The sequence below is a fragment of the Bactrocera neohumeralis genome, chromosome 5 (genome assembly GCF_024586455.1).
Source record: "Bactrocera neohumeralis isolate Rockhampton chromosome 5, APGP_CSIRO_Bneo_wtdbg2-racon-allhic-juicebox.fasta_v2, whole genome shotgun sequence".
In the NCBI taxonomy this organism is placed as follows: Eukaryota; Metazoa; Arthropoda; class Insecta; order Diptera; family Tephritidae; genus Bactrocera; species Bactrocera neohumeralis.
In genome coordinates this window covers 55,433,688-55,456,007 of record NC_065922.1, presented here as the reverse complement: position 1 = coordinate 55,456,007, position 22,320 = coordinate 55,433,688, and the positions used below count along the sequence as shown (strand labels likewise).

At 36.7% G+C, this 22,320-nt stretch overlaps 1 protein-coding gene and 1 long non-coding RNA gene across 5 annotated transcripts in view; one reads left to right on the top strand and one right to left on the bottom strand.

Annotated features, from left to right (window-relative positions):
- The window catches only part of LOC126757929 (uncharacterized), an 85,955-nt gene that overhangs the window by 59,636 nt on the left and 3,999 nt on the right, over nt 1-22,320 (top strand). The window lies entirely within an intron of this gene.
- Nucleotides 9,777-22,320, bottom strand: part of LOC126757926 (ADP-ribosylation factor-like protein 5B) — a 30,083-nt gene continuing 17,539 nt past the window's right edge. For all 4 annotated transcript variants that reach the window (XM_050471856.1, XM_050471854.1, XM_050471855.1 and 1 more), the window contains exons 3-6: nt 14,187-14,395; nt 13,988-14,113; nt 13,789-13,898; nt 9,777-11,549 (exon numbers count right to left, since the gene is read on the bottom strand). In XM_050471856.1, coding sequence (XP_050327813.1) covers nt 11,501-11,549; nt 13,789-13,898; nt 13,988-14,113; nt 14,187-14,395 — 494 coding nt within the window. In that variant the 3' untranslated portion in view covers nt 9,777-11,500. The remainder of the gene's footprint in view (nt 11,550-13,788; nt 13,899-13,987; nt 14,114-14,186; nt 14,396-22,320) is intronic.

Here is a 22,320-nt window from a genome sequence, read left to right as displayed (position 1 = left end):
ACGCTATCTTTAATGCAGCACTCCCGCTACGACCTTGTCTACCTCTCGGCAATATTTTCAGTATCAGAACCGGGAAACCAAAAAGGTTTTTTTTGCTTAATGTTTATATTTCCAGTTATGTCTGCACACAAGCTTTTTTGAATATTGAAAATTTGACGGCAATTTTTCGAATGATACATGTTTTTGATCATATTTTCCATGCTAAAAAAAATGTAAAAATACAAAAAATTCAAAATAAGGTCTTTTTCTTCTTCTTTATTGGCGTAGACACCGCTTACGCGCTAATAGCAGTGTTTACAACAGCTCGCAAGCCGTTTTTCCTTTTCGCTGCTTGGCGACAATTGGAGCCAGATGTCGAGTGTTTGTTTGATGACAGGAGATATTTTGTCTTGACAGGGACCAGATACAAATGTTAGGTGTAATTCTTTGTTTTTATAACGAAGGTAAATTTTTTTTTTTTTAAATCTTCCTTCTTCACATTTTTTTGTATTATTCAAAAAAAATGCTGATAATATTATACCAAGTCAGAGCTTTCGGAAATATGAATGTCCGGTAACTCATCCCCATGTAAAAGAAGCTGCTTTACCTCATTATCTAGGTATATAGATTTTAGAGTACCTGTATTTTGAGGTACTTATATATTTTGAAGTTATGAAAGAGTCTGACGAAACCAATAGAGCGTGCCTTAAGTCTTCCATCGTGTACAGTCTCAAAGTAATTAGAGTGTGGTTCAGCCTATAATTGCGTAAATCTTTGGTTCTTGCTTCAAGCGCCGGCGATTTTCGTGAATTTAAAAAAGAAAATACTCTATCGAATGTTTTGAAGTTCTTTGGACATAATAAGGTACATTCTCAGCTCTATTTTAAGACTTTTCCTTACAAAAATATTGACAAATAACGGAGTTTGTGCTATCTTCGGAGGTACCAGTTCCCCAACTGTTGGCATGATTCCGGCCGAATGAGTAGCTGAAACAAAAAATTTAAAAAGGTTATTAAGGTGGAAAGTATTTCCAATACAACGACCTACGATTATTGAAAAATATCATAAATTAATAAAATGGCATAGCTCTGAAAAAGTGTAGTTTTTTGGCAAAAAATTGTCGATTTTTTTAATGCAAAAGGAAAAATCCAATAATACCTTGATTTGTTCGTTGTAAAAAAAAAAATTCGGTGTCCTTAAAAATATATGATTTCTCTAAACATCCGCCATGTTGGCCATTTCTTCTACTGTGCATGGCGAGATGTCTTATGAATCAGTTACAAATTTCGAATATATTTTATAGTTTTGTCTGAATCATGATAATAAATATATGTATATTATATTAGGGTGTTTTTTTTAACTATTAATTTTTTTCAATCCTATCATGAAATTTCCTTGGAAATACCTTAAAAAAATTCCCTGAAACTTTGAGCCCTTATTAACATTAAGGACTGGACCAAGGCATGTAAAAGTTTTGCATTGAGAATACACGGGATTCGTGATTTTTTATCTTTAAATTTCTGTAGCTCAGAGGCATTTTATGGCATCGCTTTGACTTTAGACACATATTCCTCAGAATTGAACACTCTACAAAAGTGCCCATTGCGAAAAAGTCGAAACTCACACCGGCGAGGTAGTAGGGGGCTTTAAACCTCACTTTTCCATGAAATTCGCATTTTTTGTATATATCTCATAAATGACAAAAGCTATAGAAAAAATGTACATGAAAAAAATGGGTCCGAGGTCAAAATATCATTAATACTTCTCGACAAAGTAAGGCTATTCTATAAAGCCTTATTATATTCATAAATGGTATGTAATAAAAAATCTATGAAAATTCTATAAATTTCTAATCTGCGAAGGTAGACGCCCTCCTTTAGATAATGATCACTCAGCACCAGGTTCGCAAGACTGCGCTGTAAGCATCTGGGGTTCCCAGGGTATGATACACTGGAGGAGGAATCGATAGTGAGGCCACAGATTCTGTTAATTCGCGTTAAGTGCAGGTATCTTATACTCCTCATGGACCTAGTAACTGAACTCCATTTGGTATCGCAAAGTACCAAAACTGGTCTATGCGCGACTCATTGGCCCACCACGTTAACTTAACCTAACTTAATGGAGCCCAAAGTAAATAAGATCTTAGACTACTCTAACAAAATCTTTGTGATCCCTAAACAGCATATACGGTTTCTTTTTATAGTGAGGATTATTTTTAAAATACCCAAAAGTAATACAAATTATATAGAGGATACAATAAGTTTGCCGCGATGCTTGTAATACCCAAAAGAAAATATCAGAGAACGTATAAAAAGTATAAAAATTATCAGCTTGACGGCCTGATTCCTTTTATCAATGTTCATCTATCTGCCCGTCCGTACATCTGTATATGTAAAAGCGTACTAATCCCTCAGTTTTGAGATATCGATCTGAAATTTTGCACCCGTCCTTTTCTTACCAAGAAGTTCCTCAATTGCTGCCAAAGATTTAAGTTCTTGTCAGGAATATTTTTTATTTGAGAAGGTTATACAGCTTGGAAACAACTGTAGGTAGCGATTTTTCTTCTCTTGGTAAGAAATTATTGATGCCTTATCATCGAAATTATAGTGTGACAGCACCAAGTGTTTTTGTTTTTAAGATATGCAGTTACTGAGCGCACTTTAGACTTGAAAAAGTTTCTCAAAAATGCATCCGCTCTGAAAGTTAACCAAATCGACTTCTAAGGCCCACATTTCAACTACATCGTTCCGTTTGAAGCAAAAAAGTGAATTATCATCATCCTATTAGCAGTCATCATTTTCTATGATAATCTAACTAATGTTGTTTTTAAACAAATTTGCGTCAAGACTTAACCAACCCTATATTTGTTGTTGCTTTAGATTCTTGCTCCATATTTTTGGAGCTCAGCATACATACATACTTGTATTTTCGTTAAGAACTTGTATATGCAAGCACACGTCAAAGGTATTACAAATTATTGCTTTGGAGAATCACTTGTTTTACTCGCTCTCTTTATCTCTTAAAAGCTCTTCTCCGTTTGTCAATATCTATTCAATAAAATGGTATTTACTCACGTGTTCTCTATTGCCGCTGCCGACATACATTTGGTATGTACAACGTACATACTTATATGTAAATTCTGGTGATTCCTCCACAGAAGAGTAGGTTTATATATAGTCATATGCATTGTCTTGTCTCTCATTCAATTTCTTAGATGATAAGACAAGTTAATGTTAGGTCGGGTAAGCTTTGTTAATACAAAAATGCAAGTCATCTTGTTGAAAGCATATTTAAATATAATCCAACATTCTCAAAAATATTGACATATATGCAAGTATACGTACTAAATCTTAACAAGTTACTAGAAAAAATATTGATTGAAAAAGGCTAACATCTTCTTCATATAAAAGTCTGCGCTTTAATTTATATTTGGATTTCTCATTAATGATTTTTAAGATTTGCGGTAATCGTGGGGTTTTCATATGACGACTAAGCACTATGTTTAAACAGAAATAGTTGAGTTCCATCATTATCTCAAACTCTTCGATGGAAATTGAAGAAAACTGATTTCAGTAAAAACTGCCCGGTAGTTTTTAGCATTTACAGATTTGCTGTAACTGCGCTATGGAACAACAACTTATGTAGCCAATTCGTACTAAATTTTCTGAAGATTTTTTTCTAATGTCTGTCTATCTTAAAAGCACTCTTCCACATTTAAGGTCTTTTGAGATTGACCGACATTAAACAAAAACAAAGTTTAGGTTAGATTAATTAATAAATCACACGCAGACCAGTTTGGTTCTTTGCGATACCAGATGAAGTTCAGTTGCTAAGTCCAAGAGGAGTAGTCATTGTTCAGTATGCCTGCGCCTGACACGAATTTTAACAGACTCTGCGGCCTCACTATCGATATCTTCTCCAGTGAATCATACTGTGGGGAGCCCACATGCTTACAGCGTAGTCTTGCCAATGCGGGGCAAGTGCACAAGAGATGCTGCATTGTTTCCCTGGTGCTTTGCTTTATACATTTCCTTCAATCTTCGCGATGTATCGGCCCTAATCTGCGGGTGTGTGTCGCCACCAGACAGTGACCCGTTAGTATTCCGATCATGTTCCTACAGTCTCTTCTATCGAGTGCCAATAGGAATATTGTGTACTTCCGTTCGACTGCTTTGCACATGACTTTTGCAGTTTTGCACGCAAGTAGCTCGTTCCATCGTCGTTTGATTTTCTTTACCATGCTTCTGTCAAGATCGTCATACGAGTATAGACAATACACCATTCTTGGCAATCTTGTCCGCTATTACATTGCCCTCGATGCCTTCGTGGTCTGGCACCCGGTAGAAGTGAAGTGCTTGCTTCTGGCAACACTTTCCACTGCCGCCCTGCTTCCTAAGACACTTCTGGCCGATATGCGATACGAGGTTACTGCCTTGATTGCTGCTTGCCTGTCTACATAGATGTTGACTCTGGATTTGCCTGCTGGTGCATTAGAGACCGACTCCGCGACTTAAAAGGCTGCCTTATGCCTAACTCTGGATAGTATTTCATACATTTTCGAGCCATCCGTATAGATGTTTAGAGCGTTGCGAGGAACTAACATACCGTTACACCAACCATCGTTTTCCATGTTTACTTTGAATCTTCTTTCTCAGTTGAAAAGTGGGATCATTTAGTCGGTGTTTGCCCAACCGCCATTACCCACCGAGCAATGTTCGAAGGTTCTATATGCAAATTCTCCTGCAGCCAGTAGTCGTCTCGCCAATTTTGCTAGGCACTTTTCAGCGAAGAGGTCTGTAGGTGGCAGGTTTAGTACCAGTTCAAGAGACGCCGTTGGAGTTGTTCTTAAAACTCCCGTTATGCACTTTCCATTGGCTTCCGGTTGGTGCATTTTCGTACGCCTATCCACTATGTGACTGCACCGTAGAGCAGAATTGGTCTAACAATAGCGGCGTAGCACCAGTGCATAAGAGAGGTAGAGAGCCCCCAGGTTTTCCTCACTATTTCTTCCACAGCAGTTCGCTGTCAAAGACTACCCCAAAGTATTTGGTTCGGTTATAATTATCGGGGATACAAGTCATTTGTTATATCGATGAACTGACGTCAAAAAAGAAAGGAAGAGCTAAATTCGGGTGCAACCGACCATTTTATACTTGCAACTTCCAAGAATTAACGCCAGGGAAATATGTCAAGATGTAAAACATCAACCTGAGGATCGGAATCTTAGCAATTTTATATATACTTCCCTCCACGATTCAACTCTTTTTGGACACACAGGCATATGATTGACAAGAAAAGATTAACCCCGAATTTCAAATATACTATCTCACATATTGACTGATATTTTTCGTAAAAAGTCAACTATAACCTCTGGGGTCTAAATATTCGGTACCTAGGGACTTGAACAGTTTTTGTTGGATTTGGGCATCTGGTCATAAGGTGGCATACTCTAATGGCATTATTCGTGCAAAGTTGTATCCCGTCATTTTAATTGCTTCCTGATTTATGTACTGGAAAGTGAAGGAAGTGGTAGGCGGGGTTGCAGTCCGATTTCGCCAATTTTCGCCCTGTGACATTAAAATGTCGCGTATCAAATTCGGTTGCAATCGCTCGAGCAGTTCCTGAGTTATGTGATTTATCTAAAAGTGAACGATGCCACGCCCATTGTCCAATTTTCACAACGACTCGTATAAAGCCCTTTAATGCCATCTCGGGGGTAAAATTTAATGCCTCTGAGGTATTTAGTTATTGATTTATCTCGCTTGTAGTAGTTTTTAACAGTACCGTTATATGGGGAATGGGCGGAGTCATCCATGTTCACGCTGTCGGTAAAAGTTCTTATAAGAATTGCTTTGTTCTTTGGCTGTTGAAGCTTTAGTGATCTAGGAGATATGTATATTAAACTTATTAGAAGGGCCACGCCCTTTTTTTGTCTTATTTGCCCACAAGTGCCTCTTACCACTACGATTCCCTGTGCCAAATTAGAGTTCTATTCCCTAATTTAATGCTTATTTATGGCACTTGATAGGTTTTCCCTTAATGGTGTTTTGTGGGCGTGGCGGTGGTCCAATTCCGCCCATCTACGAACTCCGTCTTGCTTTCGTCCCAAGAAGCGTGTGTTCCATGTTTCACCAAAATATCTTAATCTTCAAACTCTACTCAAGTTACAGCTTGCAGGAACGAAGGAACGGACGGATAGACATGCAGTCACCCGGATTTCAACTCGTCTCGTCATCCTGATCTTTTTTATATGTATAACCCCATATCTATCTCGCTTTGTTTTAGCTGATACATACAACTCCCAGCAACATTTTGCGAGAGTATAAAAATCAATCAATTTCTGCAGAAATGAAAATAGCTAGGAACACTAGCAGCAGAGTTCTGCTGAGTTGACAGTCCTAGACCGGATAAAAAATCTGGGTCCATTCCGGTTACGTAGACCCGACTGTCGTGGGAAGGGGAAAAGGCTATGCCTCCCGAATCGCTCATAGTATTATAATGTAGTAAAAGATAGTTTTTTTTCTAGTAACGAGATTTCTTTTATCAACTCATCTCTTTCTTTTCACTACATCTTTACATATTTTTTTTTTTTTTTTGTAAAGTTTCAAGCGGTTTTCTGACGACTGCATCTTGACACTTCGATTGATTATCAAGCTCTAGCAGCGTACGTCACAGCCGCCAATTTAAACCAATTTGACAAGTAATTTATGTAATCAACTTGAAAGCAAGTTGTGGAACGTTGAACTGCTGTGTAATAGCTGTTTTCCATATAACTTTTACTTCGCTTTACCTCAGACATTTGCTTTGACAGAGAAGTTCGATGTATGCTTTTGTATGACACGTACGTTCACACCATCTTTTTTCACTTTGCCAAGCAACAGTCGCCATTTTTATTAACTAGTAGCATGAAAAAGAAAGCCTTCTTTCTAACGAACTCTTCGCTATCAACGCTTTATTGTTAGATATCAATTGTCAAGCAAAGCGTGCAAAGTTGTATGTCAATAAGAGTCGCGTAAACTATTTTTATTACTACCCAAAACAAAATATTTTAATTAAATATTTTATTTCATTCAGTCTGGTTTATTTAACAGACAAATAAGTATTAATAGGTATTTAAATTTTTGCTTGACGTCAGAAAATCGTTTTAGTATCCAGGCAGCTCTTTTCAAAAGTATTTTATAATCTGCAAACATAGTTGCATTCTCAATTTGGTCGGCTGCACTTCATTACCAACCGAAATGTGAAATAAAATGCAATAAAGTGCAACAGTTTGAGTGCCTATGCGTGAATGGTAAACAAATTTTTTAAGATATAACTTTTTTAAAAAAAAAAACGCATAAAATTTGCAAAATCTCATCGGTTCTTTATTTGAAACGTTAGATTGGTTCATGACATTTACTTTTTGCAGATAATTTCATTTAAATGTTGACCGCACTCCTTTTTTTGGGCAACTGCAAATATGTTGTCTTCCAAAGCTGGAATAGTTGCAGGCTTATTTCTGTAGACTTTAGACTTGACGTAGCCCCACAAAAAATAGTCCCAAATAGTGGCCAACTTACGGGTCCATTTCTTGAGATGAATTGTTCTCCGAAGTTTTCCCTCAAAATGGCCATAGAATCGCGAGCTGTGTGGCATGTAGCGCCATCTTGTTGAAACCACATGAAATTCAGTTCTTCCATTTTTGGCAACAAATAAAATAACGTTGCGTCCAACAGCATCTTTGAAAAAATACGGTCCAATGATTCCAAAAACCACACCAAACAGTGCATTTTTCGGGATGCATGGGCAGTGCCGCCTTTAGACTATTTTTTGTGGGAACGTCAAGTCTAAAGTACAAAATAAGCCAGCAACTATTCCAGCTTTGCAACATTTCCGAAGAAATTCGTGCTCGAAAAAGTTTCCCAAATTGGACTTCTTTGAAATTATCTTCAAAAAAACTTAAATGTCATAACCAATCTATCTAAAAACCGATTTTTGAATAAATTATCAATTAAAAAATCACCCGAAAAAGCTGCGATTACTCAGGCATAATGGCTATTTTTTCATATACAAGAAGAAACGTTGACTACGGCTGCGCCGGATCTATAATACCCTTCACATAAACAAAAGTTTTCATACAAAAACTTAGTCTTGATCCTTCAGTTTGTATGGCAGCTATGTATATGCTATAGAGGCCCGATTCGAACTACTTCTCTGCAGACTGTACTATTACCTTGGATAATAATTCATGCCAAATTTTGTGAAGATATCTCATCAAATAAAACAGTTTTCCATACAAAGACATACTTTTTATAACCTGTTTGTAACACCCAGAAAGAAGCGTCGGAGACCCTATAAAGTATGTATATAAATGATTAGTATGTTGAGCTGAGTCGATTTAACCATGTCCGTCTGTCTGTCTGTCTGTCCGTCCGTCCGTCCGTCCGTCTGTATATATACGAACTAGTCCCTCAGTTTTTAAGATATCCTTTTGAAATTTTGCAAACGTCATTTTCTCTTCAAGAAGCTGCTCATTTGTCGGAACGGCCGATATCGGACCAATATAACATATAGCTGCCATATAAACTGAACGATCGGAATCAAATGCTTGCATGGGAAACTTCCTCATTTGACGATATATCTTCACGAGATTCGACATGGATTACTGCTTAAGGTAACAATATAATCTCCGAAAAAATTGTTTAGATCGGATTACTATAGCATATAGCTTCCATACAAACTGAACACATAGTGACTAAAAGAAATGCACCTGTGAAGGGTATATTAGCTTCGGTGCAGCCGAAGTTAACGTTTTTTCTTGTTATCCTTCAGTTTGTATGGCAGTTATATGCTATAGTGGTCCGATATCGGCGGTTCCAACAAAATATGCATATACAAGGTGCCTTGCAAAGTAAACAGGACTTTTTGAATCTAGCGCCCCCTGGTGGCACCATCTATGTATATGTCGACGATTGTCCAGTGAGAATTTCATGACATTTCATGGATTGGAAGTGAAGTTATTGCGAAAATGAGCTTCGAACAAAGAGCCAACATTGACTTTTGTTTTAAAATTGGTAAAACTTTTACCGAAACATTTCAATTGATGAAACAAGTTTATGGCGATGATTGCCTATCCCGTAGCAGAGTGCACGAGTGGTTTCAATGTTTTCAAAGTGGTCGTGAGGACATAAGTGACGATCAACATGTGGGCCAATTAAAATACGTGATCACTGGAAATTCCATCGAAACTGTGCGCCGAAATCATCATTGAAATTCATGGAAATGGAATTAAACATCTCCAAAAAATAGATTTATCGCATTTTGACCGAACATTTGAGCTTACGAAAGGTGTGTGCACGATTTGTTCCGCACAAATTGACTGACGGCCAAAAATTGCTCAGAATCCAACATTCGAAGGAATCATTAAAGAGGTCAAAAAGTACAAAAATCACATTTTTACCACTAACCACTCCCCGTATTCATGTAATATGGCACCGTGCGACTTCTTCCTATGAAAGGAAAGCGTTACGCAGACGTAGCGCCATTGAAAAGGCTTGCACCGGCATACTGGCGGCCATACCGGCCACCGAGCTAAAACACTCGTTCGACATGCTTTTGGACCGTGCAAAAATCTGTATTGAAGCAGGAGATTATTTTGAATAAAATAAATTGATTTTTCCGAAAAAAACCATTTAATGTTTTTTTAAGTCCTGTTTACGTTGGAACACCCCTTGTATAAAAATATTTAATAACTTTTCAATAACCATTTAAGTTTGTAATTTTTTCATCTTAACCGCAAATAATTGAAAACACATCGCTAAAATTAATTTTTGTTTTTATTTATTGCGTTAGCATAACTTTTCTCTTAAAAATCGCTTAATTTGGTTAAACTTACTTACAAATAGACATATTATTTATTGATTTCATTTAATTTTATGTTTAATTTGTTGTTATATTTTGGCAAATGACATCTCTGTGCTAAGTAAATCTCACTGTTTCCCTATGTAAAAGACTATACATAAAGTTACTACACGGTGGCAAAGAGCAAGCAAGTGAGCAGCTCTAACTTCGTTGCTTTAGAAATATTTTTAAATACATTTCGTTTAATAAGCGCTCACTATTGATTACTTTTTCGTTACTATTACTGATTTACTAAACGCAGCAGGCGAATGTATGTATGTAGAATGCTGGTTTATAATTATTACTGTAAATACATAACGTCAACTAAAATGCAAAATAACGGGACATTCATAAGTTGGCAGCCGAAGGAAAAACGATAAAATAGAAACCATTCAAACTGAAACAAAATTTGAGTTTTGGTTATAAAGTGGTTATATATTGGTTATATAGTGGTTATACAACGGTTACATATTGGTTATGTCTGACAAAAGCTGATGAATTTAATGCTACATATATGTTATGAATCGTAAGCAATAAAAAACTCAATTTCGATTTTTGACGTTGCGTTGTTTTGCATTTTAGTTGACGATATGTATGTTTGTATGTAGGCAAATTAGTTGTACAACACTGCTGCTACACAATTATTGAAAAAAAACATACATATATGTTTGTGTAATTGTAACGAGTGCGTTGTGCACACGCTCAGTTTAGTGTTACTACACTTACACATATTTATTTATATGTTTATATATGTACTATCTCAATATTTAACATAATGTTTATAATTATTTAATGGAAGATTCAATTTTCTTTAAATACAATACATGCAAACGTTTTATAAATCAAACACGCTGGCACTAAGAACCATTACAACGGCTCTACTGTTCGTCTAACAGGCGTGCCGCTACATAATTTGTTGTTTTTGTACACATACATGCATGCGTATATGGATTTCATACATTTTATATAATAGCTGCCGCATTGTATTCAGCACTAAATCACTCATTCATTAAATATAATCGGTAGCGCCGGTGAATTGTTAACAATTAAAAATAGAGAAATCTCAAAATGGAATTTGAAAAATTTCTTAATTTATTTTAAGCATCCCAAATGTAATTATAAACTATAAATTGAGAAGCGCGAATTTTGAAAATTTTATCTAACGCACAAATTGGTAACAATTGGTTTATATGTTTTGCAACTTAAACTTACTTAAACTAAACTCAGCGCTTGCAGCGCAGTCACGCGCCGCTAAAGCGTTTGTCGTTATCAATTTCCGTTAAACTTTATGCAACGCTGTCTGCTTGCAGCCTACAAATAGTTAAGGCTACGCTCACAAAAACTTTATTTTTAATATACAAACAGTTATATTAACTTTTTTATATAAACTTATTTGAAAAAAAAAAATAATAATTTTTTATATAAACTTATTTGAAAGAAAAAAAATTATTAACCTATGCGCTTTTATATAATGTATGTTAAATTTTCCTTTTTTTTTTTGTTTTGTTATTTTCTATTTTCTATTTTCTCTTATTTTTTTTTACATTTTGTTATCATAAAGATTCTTTACATACATACATACATATATAAAATTGTATTATTTAATTAGCTATATACTATCGCAGTCCATATTTGACGTCTGTCATTTCTTTTTGATGCGCTGCACGATCCACTCGAGCCCCTGATAAAGCCTAGTAACAAGAAAGAGTTGATTATTAATTTTTTTAAGGATATATATGTATATAGTAATATTAATATATATCGACTCCAAAAATGCAAAAAACGTATCATCAATCATCATCGAAATTGAGTTTTTTATTGCTTATGATTTTCTACATCATATTACATACATACATATGTATATGTAGCATAAAATTTTCAGCATCCGCTGTCAGATATAACCAATATGTAACTGTTTTATAACCAAAACTCTAATTTTGTTTCAATATGTGTGGTTTCTATTATATCGATTTTTCCTTCGCCTATAAAGTTATGTTATTTTGCATTTTTGGTGACGATGTGTATGTATGAATCCATAAAGTAGCAAAATACATTAATAGCTAATAGTTTTTGAAGTGAAGGCAAAGTAGTAAAATTGGGGGACTGCAGGGCAGAAATACTGCACTTCAAGCCGCCACCGATAATTTGCCAAAAGCGCTGCGAAAGATTTCAGTTAAAGTTTCGATGAATTGACAAATCTAACCGAAACTCTTGTGTATGTGTGACCCATACAGTTTCTCATACCTATAATAACCCATAACTTATAAAAATTTGAGGAAAAAAATTAATTAAAGGGTCGTTCATCACTTTCTTACGCAAAGCCCTTATGAGTTTCATAGTGCATGTGTTAGTTTCTGCGGTAACTCTTTCAATGTATTGGGGCTTCGGTTGCTGTGATTAGCTGGGTGCGCTGTTTTTCAATATTTGGGAATGCGTAGGGGCCGTCCGGGATGCGTAATCGGAACGGCCCCTAATTTTTATCTGGCAAGGTCTTCAATTTCAATATATGTATTATAAAGAAAAAGTTAGAGTCTTCAATATACTCATATATCACACTGAATATAAAATAAGCGAATTAATGTATTACAACTATTTTCAAAGTATAAAATATTAATTGTGAAATATTTCAAACACGAATCTTTTAAAATAGTAAATTTTTACTATGTACGCAGAGAAGGCTCAGTACAGGTTTGCAAACAATACATTAAAAAGAATTTAATTGTTTTTTAAATAACAATTTTTTACTTTGTAAACTTGAAAATTTTAATAAAAATTCGAAAATTATTTTCAATGAAATTAAAAAATTAAAAATAAATTGTTAATCTCAAATGTCGGTTGGAAAAAAATTTTATTCCCAGTATTATAATTAAAAATTAAAGAAAAATTGTTTTTGAAATTACATTTTTTCGCTAATAATAATTAATCTCGAAAATATTAATGAAAAATAATTTTCAATCCCGAATGACGTTTTGAAAAATTAAAAAAATATTTAAATCTAAAATGCCGGTTTGAAAAAAAAAATTTATTCCCAATATTAAATCTGAAAATTAAAAAAACAAAACTGTTTTTGAAGTATTTTTTCGCTGGCTTACTTTGTATTGTACCATTTCGTGCTAGAGCTCGCCCAAGAGCCATCATCTTCAATACTCTACAGCAGTGACCGACAAACACATCCAAGAAATTCACATTTTATCAATTTTAATTCTTATCAAATGTTTTAATTAAAAAAAATTTCTACACTGCTTCGTTACAATTTGTATTTTTAATTGTTTTTAATATATTTTTTAAATATTAAGACTAGCGGACAATTTTATTAAAAATATTATTTCCATTAATCCAAGAATAAAATCACAGTTAAATATATATTTCTGGGCACAATACATTGTAGATATAAATTTTTATTTTTATTTATTTATTTTTTTTTTTTTTTTTCAAAATGGAAATTTAGTTTAAGTTATCTCAAAGCCTCGAAAATTATGCACTCGAAATTTGCAAATCTAATAATAAGCCACTTCACATCATAACGCGCTCGGTGAGATAACAAAAGCGGTTAAAAATATACTAAGCACTTCTAAACTCTAAGAGGTCCGAACACGATTATGAAAGCGCATGAAAAGAAAGATTTATTTGTTCTTTTCTCAGCACAAATCAATTAGCAAATATGCATATTTTATTACGTTCGTCATAAGCGGCCATAATAAGTGCTTAAGTGTGCTACTCAAGTTTCAAAGTCAAAAAAAAGTTGGAGCTGATATTTACATACACCGCCTAAAACGATTAAATAAAACCAAAACGAACCGAAAACGTCACGATTACGTAAATACACAAAAGCGTATAATTCGCGTAATACGTCAACACTGTCAAAACGCTTAAGCAAATAATAACAAAAATCATGTTTGTTTATGTTCTTTATGTTATATGTATGCATACCCCTCGCCGGTGAGCGCGCAACACGCCTGTATATGCCATTGATGTTTCTTAATCGAGGTTAAATCCAATTGACGTGAAATTTCCGCGGCTGACATAGCACCCTTGAGATCCTGCACAAAAGTGAATGAAAAGTAATTTAAATATAAATCAAAAATTCCCATTTACATATATAAATAAATAACTATGTATGTATACAAACCTGTTTATTTGCATAAACTAATAGACTGGCTTTGCAGAGGTCTTCATGCTGCAGCATACGATACAGTTCCTCGCGCGTAACAGCCAAGCGTTCGCGATCCGTCGAATCGATGACCATAATAATAAACTGCGAAACAATGAAAGCGGATATATCGATGAATTGGCAACTTTTTTGTGTTAAAATCTCACTTAACTCATACCTCTGTGTTTGTATAATAAGTGCTCCAGGCGGCGCGCAAACTCTGCTGTCCGCCCAGGTCCCACACCAGAAAGTGTATATTCCGCCACACCACCTCCTCCACGTTGGAGCCGATTGTGGGGCTGGTGTGTACGACTTCATTCATAAGGAATTGATAGAGTATTGTGGTTTTGCCAGCATTATCCAAGCCAACCATCACTAATTTGTGCTCTGCGAACAAAAGAAGAAAATGAAAATGGAAAATGAAAAATTACTTTCAATAACAATCAGCAAATTGTTGCTAGCAAGCGTGATTATTATCAATATTTCGCACACGGCTGTTCATAAGCAATTTTTACTACAATAATTATCATGTTTTGCTTTCGTCGTGATAAGGGGGCAATATTTTAAGTTGCTAATTGTGTAATGAATGTGTGAGCTATCCTCGGGAAATCAAGCGCAATAAAAAAGTTGTATTATCAATAACGGCTGAAGTGTTGTACAGCTGTGATATTTATCTCAAGCTTTTACGCGATTTTTTGCGGAAAGTACTTACTATTATTTGCACAAGACTTTAGTAAAATTTTTCCTACATTTATTGGGACAACTTTGTAATACAAAAACAAATATTTAAAACTCAAGCTTAAAATAAACAAGGTAAATTGAGGGAGCTCTTTCGGAAGAGTAACCATAATTTGAATCAAATTATGATCACTAAATCATAAGTGTCAAGTCAATGTCACTCACACCCCCAGACCCATCAAGCGTATACCACCCGTATCCAGACGGATGCCGGGATACCTTGCTAAACCACATCGTAGACGACGCATCCAGCCCTAAGATTAATGGGCTACTACTCGCAAGTAGGTGCTCGTTATATTTGCAATACAACCGAATTACCCGTCTATCGCGACTCATACACCCAGTTGTGAAGAATCCACAACTACGCAGTCGAAGTTGGGTTTACTCACAACTATTGCAGCATTAGCCCTAAGAAGGTCCGTGAAGGCCTTCAAGCCCCCCGGAAGACCCCGAATTATACCATACCATTGGTGGCGTTAAATCACGACTGCGAAGGGGCTGTTGGAGCTTGCCTCAAAATACGAGGCACTCTTGGCGACCGTTATAACCAAGAATGCTCAGCTTCGGGGACGGTTTGACGCCCTTAGAAAGTTGTGGGAGGTATTCCCCGCGATCGAGTAGGTCAATGCCGACTTCATCGGCACCGATGCCTGCGACCTCAGCATCTGTGCTGGACACGATTGCACCGGTAACTCCGAAGCCTGTTGAGACCTGGTCGGTCGTGGTGAGGAGTAAGGAGCCTGCGATCGTTAAGGAGGTGTGTCTTTCTCTAGGAAGTGGAAGTGGAGGGGCGGTTATCCGCACTCCCTCCGTTTTGGAGAGGAAGAAGGTAGCGACCAACGCAAAGTTCGGAGAGGTGGGGTTGGACGTGACTGTCAACCGGAATTAGGATCCTCGGGTTGTAGTTCAGGGGGTCCATACGAAGATCTCCTATGATGAGTTCATGGAAGAGCTACTCCGGCTGAACCTCCAGGACTTTAGCCCGACGTCCCAGAAGTCTGACGTGAGGATGGTCAGTCGTCCCTGGAAGGTGGCCTCTGATGGTAGCACCAATGCCCTGCTGGAGGGTACGGACAAATCAATGTCCACTACATTAAGTGGTTCTCCTTCCGGGTGCGAACAGATAGTCCCGTCACTGGCTGCTTCCGGTGTATGGGTTTCGATCATAAAGTGCCTGAGTGTAGAGCCAAATCAGATATATATTTTCTCAGAAAAAGCGAAGTAATGTAGTCAAAATTTCAATATCTGATTAAAAAGCTATTGGTTCCACTCAAGTAACTATTAATTTTTAACAAAAAAATGCTCCCTAACCTCGACACAGAACTTAAAAAACTACAGTATATAATTTACAGTAAGTGAAAACTAATTTTTGTCAAAAAAGATGCCGCAGTACTACGAACCACAGTTCGCCACAGTAGCGATAAAATAATCATTCAAATGCACTCCCTTGAGATTCTAATGGAAAAATATGTAGTTCATCACAGTTCATATATACAACAACACATTCATTTAAATGAAACAGAAAAGCCGACAAGCATGTGGGTAAAAGTGCGTTTTATTAAAACAGCACAAATGGGAATTGAAGTGTGGTGTCATTGTAGTAGGCAAATCGACAAAGAGCGAATGTGTCACTCATCAACGCTAGACCAAGAAGCATGCAGCCAAAAAGTTTGTCAACTAGCACGTATGCATACTGTCTGCGCAAAAAGTACCTAGAATTCTTCAATGCAGCGAAAACGGTGAAATTTTTCACACGGCATAACGCATTTGTAGATAATTGGAACTTTTTGTAGAAAATATTCGTGAATTAAACAACCTCCGCTTCGTTCACCGACTTTCCTCTTAAAAAAGGGTCGTTCCGTAGATGGGCCAGTAGAAAGAGAAAAACTTGATTTCTTTTCCGTACTCTCAGAATAAATTGTCAAAGTAATGATTTTCTTGAGGGTGCTAGATTGGTCTAACCAATTAAGTTATGACAATGTTAAGTAATAAGTAAAGTGGGGTAAAAACGAAATAAATAAAAAATTTCGGGCACTTATTGCACAGAACATGCGTACATACAAAAATGGATTTCAATCGGTAGGAGGTTGCATGGCGCTCACAATTAGCGCATTGAATGAATTAACCTACGCACCAAGCTCTGTCAAGAGTTACAGTAATCGAGCGCGCTGTCGGCTCTAACAATAACGCGATGTTTCCAATGTAAGCCTTAGAGCAATGCTGGTGTTGCTACACATTTTTGTGGTTTCAGCAGCTGCCTGTTAGTATTCAAGTGTAGCAATAAAATTGTGCCACAATGTGATCATGCATATGTAAGTACATATGCGTAATATACATTGTTATACCCTATATATGTATGTATGTGTGTGTAGGCGTGCCAGTATGCTGAGCGCGCTTGCATGTAACACATCGTCTGGTTTGGTAATTTGGCGGTTCATGGGTTAATGAATCTTTCTGTTAATATTTTTGTGTTGAAAGTCGGTTGACGCTGGCAATTATTTCAATTTCTTTAGACAAAATAAATATTAAAATTACTATAATAATATGTATGTACGTCGTTTACGATTCCGAACTTAATGTTTTGAATGACAGCTAAATGCTATAGTGATCCGATCTGAACAATTTCTTTGTAAATTCTTCCACTTTATTGGCGTAGACACCGCTTACGCAGTTTTTGCCGAGTTTACAACAGCTCGCCAATCGTTTTTCCTGTTCGCTGTTTGGTGCCAATTGGAGATTCCAAGCGTTTTCATCCAGTCGGAAGACATTACCGTTTGCTGAACCCCACGAGTTTTTAACTAATCCCAATAGCGGCAACTTTGTTTGTTGACGAAGACATTAAGCCAGAATTTTGAGCCACCGAACAACATAAATTCTTGATCAATTCCAAACGTTTCACCAAAGTGAAACGTGCTATGATGAAATGACAAACCTTACTGAACACACACTAAAAAAATGGCCGTCGCGAGCTGTCAAAATCACGTCATCCCTATTTGTTGACGCTGTATAACGAATTTTGTAACTGACAACCTCAAATAGGCAAAACAACATGAGCTCATACGTACTTACATATCTGTATTTCGAAACTATAAACGAAACTATGAAAAAAGCGAGCAATCATTGTCACTGTCAATGAACCGCATGAAGGAAAGCGATGAGTTAGTTAAATATTTGAAGTGTGTAAGTGCGTGTTCAAAAATCAATGCCATTGCCATATAAGTAAAGCAACCGAACAGTAGATCATATTAGTTATCTTTATTGGGCGAAATAATGAGCACAATTCGATTTTAATATTAAAAGCATAAGCCTACGAATGATCGAGAGATCGTTGACGACATGCCTCGTTCTGGAGGATCTTCAATCTCTTCAATTCCTGATAATATTAAACAAGTGAAAAATATGATGCAAGTGATGGCACGAGAGCTCGATATCTCTCGCGAACTCATTCGATTAATTTTGGTGGATATTTTTAAACGCTTTCTTCCTCGATTTGTTCCATAAAACAAACTTTTTTTTTTTTAAAAAGTGTACCGCAAAAAGGAGCAAAAACTACAACCCAAAACCTATTCAAACGACTATAATTTTTTTAGTTTGATAATATTTTTATTGATTCCAATGACAAAAATGTATTAATCAAAAATTTAGAATCCATTCACTTTAGCTCGATATGGCCACCTTTTTTCCTTGACTATGGCCCTCAAACGGTCAAAAAACGAGTTGCATGCTGCACGAATGTGAGCTTGTGGTATTTTATTCCACGAGACAATCGCTTTCTTGAGCGCATCCATACTGGTGTATTTTTTAGTCCGCACCTTGACCTAAAATGGACCAGATGGAAAAGTCCATCGGATTTGCGTCTGGTGAATTCGAAAGCCATTGTGTCGACGAAATGAACATGATTTTTTAACCACTCTTGGTTAATTCTCGCTTTATGTGACGTCCGAGTCTTGTTGGAACGTCCATTCTTTCCGGCCGAAGTGTTTACGTGCCCACGGCTCTCATCGCATCGAGCCACAATTGTGACCGAATTTAAAGCCAAAACCCCAATGAATACCATCGATCAACCACCGTATTCACCAGATGCTTCATGGCACCACTCCTGCGGGTTGCCAGAAGTCGCATGCGTGCTGCAACCAAGAGCTGTCACTTCCTAATCTATCAACTCCCGTGCCCATTGAAGCTAGGAGGTGAATTTAACTAACACACTGTCCAATCGGGAAATAACGGTGCCCTTACCGCGTCCTACAACAGCGTAGACCCGACAGCTCACCGCGTTGACTCAAGGGTTGTAAGACAAAGATAACAGATAACAAATCAACAATACGCTAAAAAAGTAAAGCAAGGCAACGAACACTAAGACGACAAAGAACGACGATATAGTCTACAACATCAGCACCACTACAGGTAAGGGGTGTGCAGGATCTAAACGGAAGTTTACCTTCCTGTATGCCCTTACACCGGAGGAAGTCGAATGCGGACTCATATCGGGCGGCTACCGAAGATGCTCGCAGAAGAAGGAAGAAAAGTAGAAGGCCATTTGTCTTCTCTACCACAAGCCGGTAGCCGGTAGCACTAAATCCCCCAGGGTGGAGGATGGACGGTGGAGAAATGCGCATGGCCTCAGAGGCATCCAAATGACAGCATCACTTCCCCTTCCACCAGCGAACTATCTATCTCCGTATCTAAGTTAGCTGGTACAGAGCAGTATTATCTGCTGTGAACCTGCTTGCGATGACAGCCGAGGCTGCCGCTGCGTGGCACAGTGGCATTTCGGCGGAAAAAATAGGATTTTTCCACTTTCCAATTTCAAAACTTTAATGATTTTGTTTTGTAAAGAAATATTTGGATAAGAAAAATTCAAAAAGGTTTTTTATAAAAAGTGAAATTTTATAGTTAAAAAAACCAACAGAAGTCGACGGAAAGTTATTCAATAAAATCAGATTAAAATTATTGTCCAAATAAAGAATTTTTTTTGTGTGTAAGTTTATAGCTATGGCTTTTCTTTTATTTTTTAGTGAAAATATAGCACCTACTTGTTTATAAAAAAAAAAATTTATTGAAATTGGCAAAGTAAGCTAATTTCTATAATTTTTCAAAAATTACACTAAAAAATATCAACTTTTCATTTTTTGATGGAAAAAAACTTTATGTGCTTTGCCTTGCTTAGCTCTCTTACTATAAAAAAATGAAAGTTCCGAGTCTGTACTCAGTAACATCGATTTTAATTTCACCAAATACTGATGTCTTCAACAGACTTCTTATAACTTCGGATCCTTACATAAGTAGCTTAAGGCGTCATTCGAACAAAATTTCCTTAGAACTAGATCCCATTGTTAAAGATATGGTGCTTGCATAATATTACAAATAAAAACTAACACAATTTTTCGCCTGTTACATATTCCATTAAAACATTGCATATTATATTGGATTTTTATCAAGGTAAAGGTATAAAATAACGTCACTTTGCGTTTAAGTTTAGTTTTTTTTTTCATCAGGAGAACTCAATTAAGAAGTGTCCCGAATTTCAAGTCCCTAGGTCCAAAAATAAAAATTTTGGCAATTGCAGTTATATGGGAGGTGGGTGTGGCAGTGGGCGGTTTTCCTAGATTTTTTCAAAATATCTTAATTTAGTCCAGAGAAGTGTTTCTGCAAAGTTTCATTGTTGTACGACCACTCCTTCTAGGGTGAGTTGCTCCGCTCACGATGGCCATTTTAGGCTTATAAGGCCATATGACCACCGAGCTGAACCTGTAGTCCAGGCGGTAGCTTGTCCTCCGGATGTATTTGTCGATACAGAGGTTTACTCTCCATCCGGAGTTCTCGACATTGCTACTGTCTACACGCCAGGCCCTCGATCTGATTCCTTATCAGCCCGAGAGAAAATTCTTACGCCTGCCCAAACCGCTATGCATGAGTGGAATGTCGTCTCCTCTTTTTGCCCAGAGGACGGGGCCTACCCAGCCTACCAGCTCGCGTCGTTCTTAGTGTCCGTTTCCTTGCTTTTCTTTTTTGGCTTGTTGATTTGTTGTCCTTATGTTATACTCAACGCAGTGAGCTGTCGGGTCTCCGCTGTTGTAGGAGGCGGTAAGGACACCGTTACTTCCCGATTCGACAGTACGTTAGTTAAATTTACCTCCTGGCTGCAAAACTTCCAATGGGCACGGGAGGCGATTTACATCCAGGATTAGGAGGTGACATCTCTTGGTTGCCACACAACCCGCAAGAGTGGTGCCATGCAGCATCTTGTGAATACGGTGGTTTATCGATGGTATTCATTGCGCTTTTGGCTTTAAATTCGGTCGCAATCGTGGCTCAATGCGATGGTGCATTATCACCGTATAAAATCCATGAATGGTTCTTCCACAATTCTTGCCGTTTTCGACAGATATTCTCACGGAAACCCCTCAATACGGCCAAATAGCACTCCTTATTGACCGTGTGTCCCTCCGGAACAAATTCATGATGCACCAAGCCACGAATATTGAAAAAAAAAACAATGAGCATCAAATTAAATTTTTGTGCGGCTTTGTCGTGTTTTTTTGGTTTTGGCTTCTTTTACGGTACACTTTTTGGAAAAAAATTTAGCTTTATCGGGACGAGTCGAGCAAGAAAGCGTTTATACACAAAATATCCACCGTAATCATTCGAATGGACTCGCGAGAGATGTGGAGCTCTCTTGCCATCTCTAACAATTGCCTGACGATTTTCAAGCACCATATTTTTCACTTGTTCAATATTATTTATATATTAACGAGGCATCTTTTCAACGATCCCGCGACCGTCTTTCAAGGCTTTGTACCTTTGTGTTTTTGATAAAACTGAATCAACGTAAGCATTTTGCAACATTCGCAACGATTCCGCACACGAAATATCAGCAGGATTAAATACATATGTAATCACCCCCTCTAGGGACAAATTCAGTCTACTTGTCGCACCCTACACTGGCCAGTGCAAGCTGAAAAAGCATTTATATTAATATACCCTCTTCAGGGTATAATTGTTGGGAGCCCTTTTCTCAACGCCTATCCCTTTTCTACAACAATGCCAATATACAGTTTGCTTGGAAATTTCTCAGTATATTTTCTAAGAATTAATAAACGGTTGCGAAATTTCTTTTATTATTATTTTTATTAGACTTTGGTATCCCCTTTATTATGGAAATAATTTTATCCACTGCGCATTATTACTTTTGAATTTCGCTTTTTGTTCGCATTTTTGTTTACACAGAGTAGGAATAAATATATTTAAGTAAGCAATTAACAACGTTGTAATTATATTTTGAAAAATTTTATTGCAAATATTTAGCTTTCTAATGTGAACGCATACAGACATAATAATGCCGTTTTATTGAATTGAAAAACAGCTGTTAATGAGAGATAGAGAGAGTAAATAATAATGTTCGACTAAACAAATGTTTATATGTACATACGTGTTCATATAGCTAAACAAGAAGCACAAAGAAACCATAAAAAAACAAGTAAGGAAGGGCTAAGTTCGGGTGTCACCGAACATTTTATACTCTCGCATGATAAAGTGATAATCGAGATTTCATTATCCGTTATTTACATATTTTT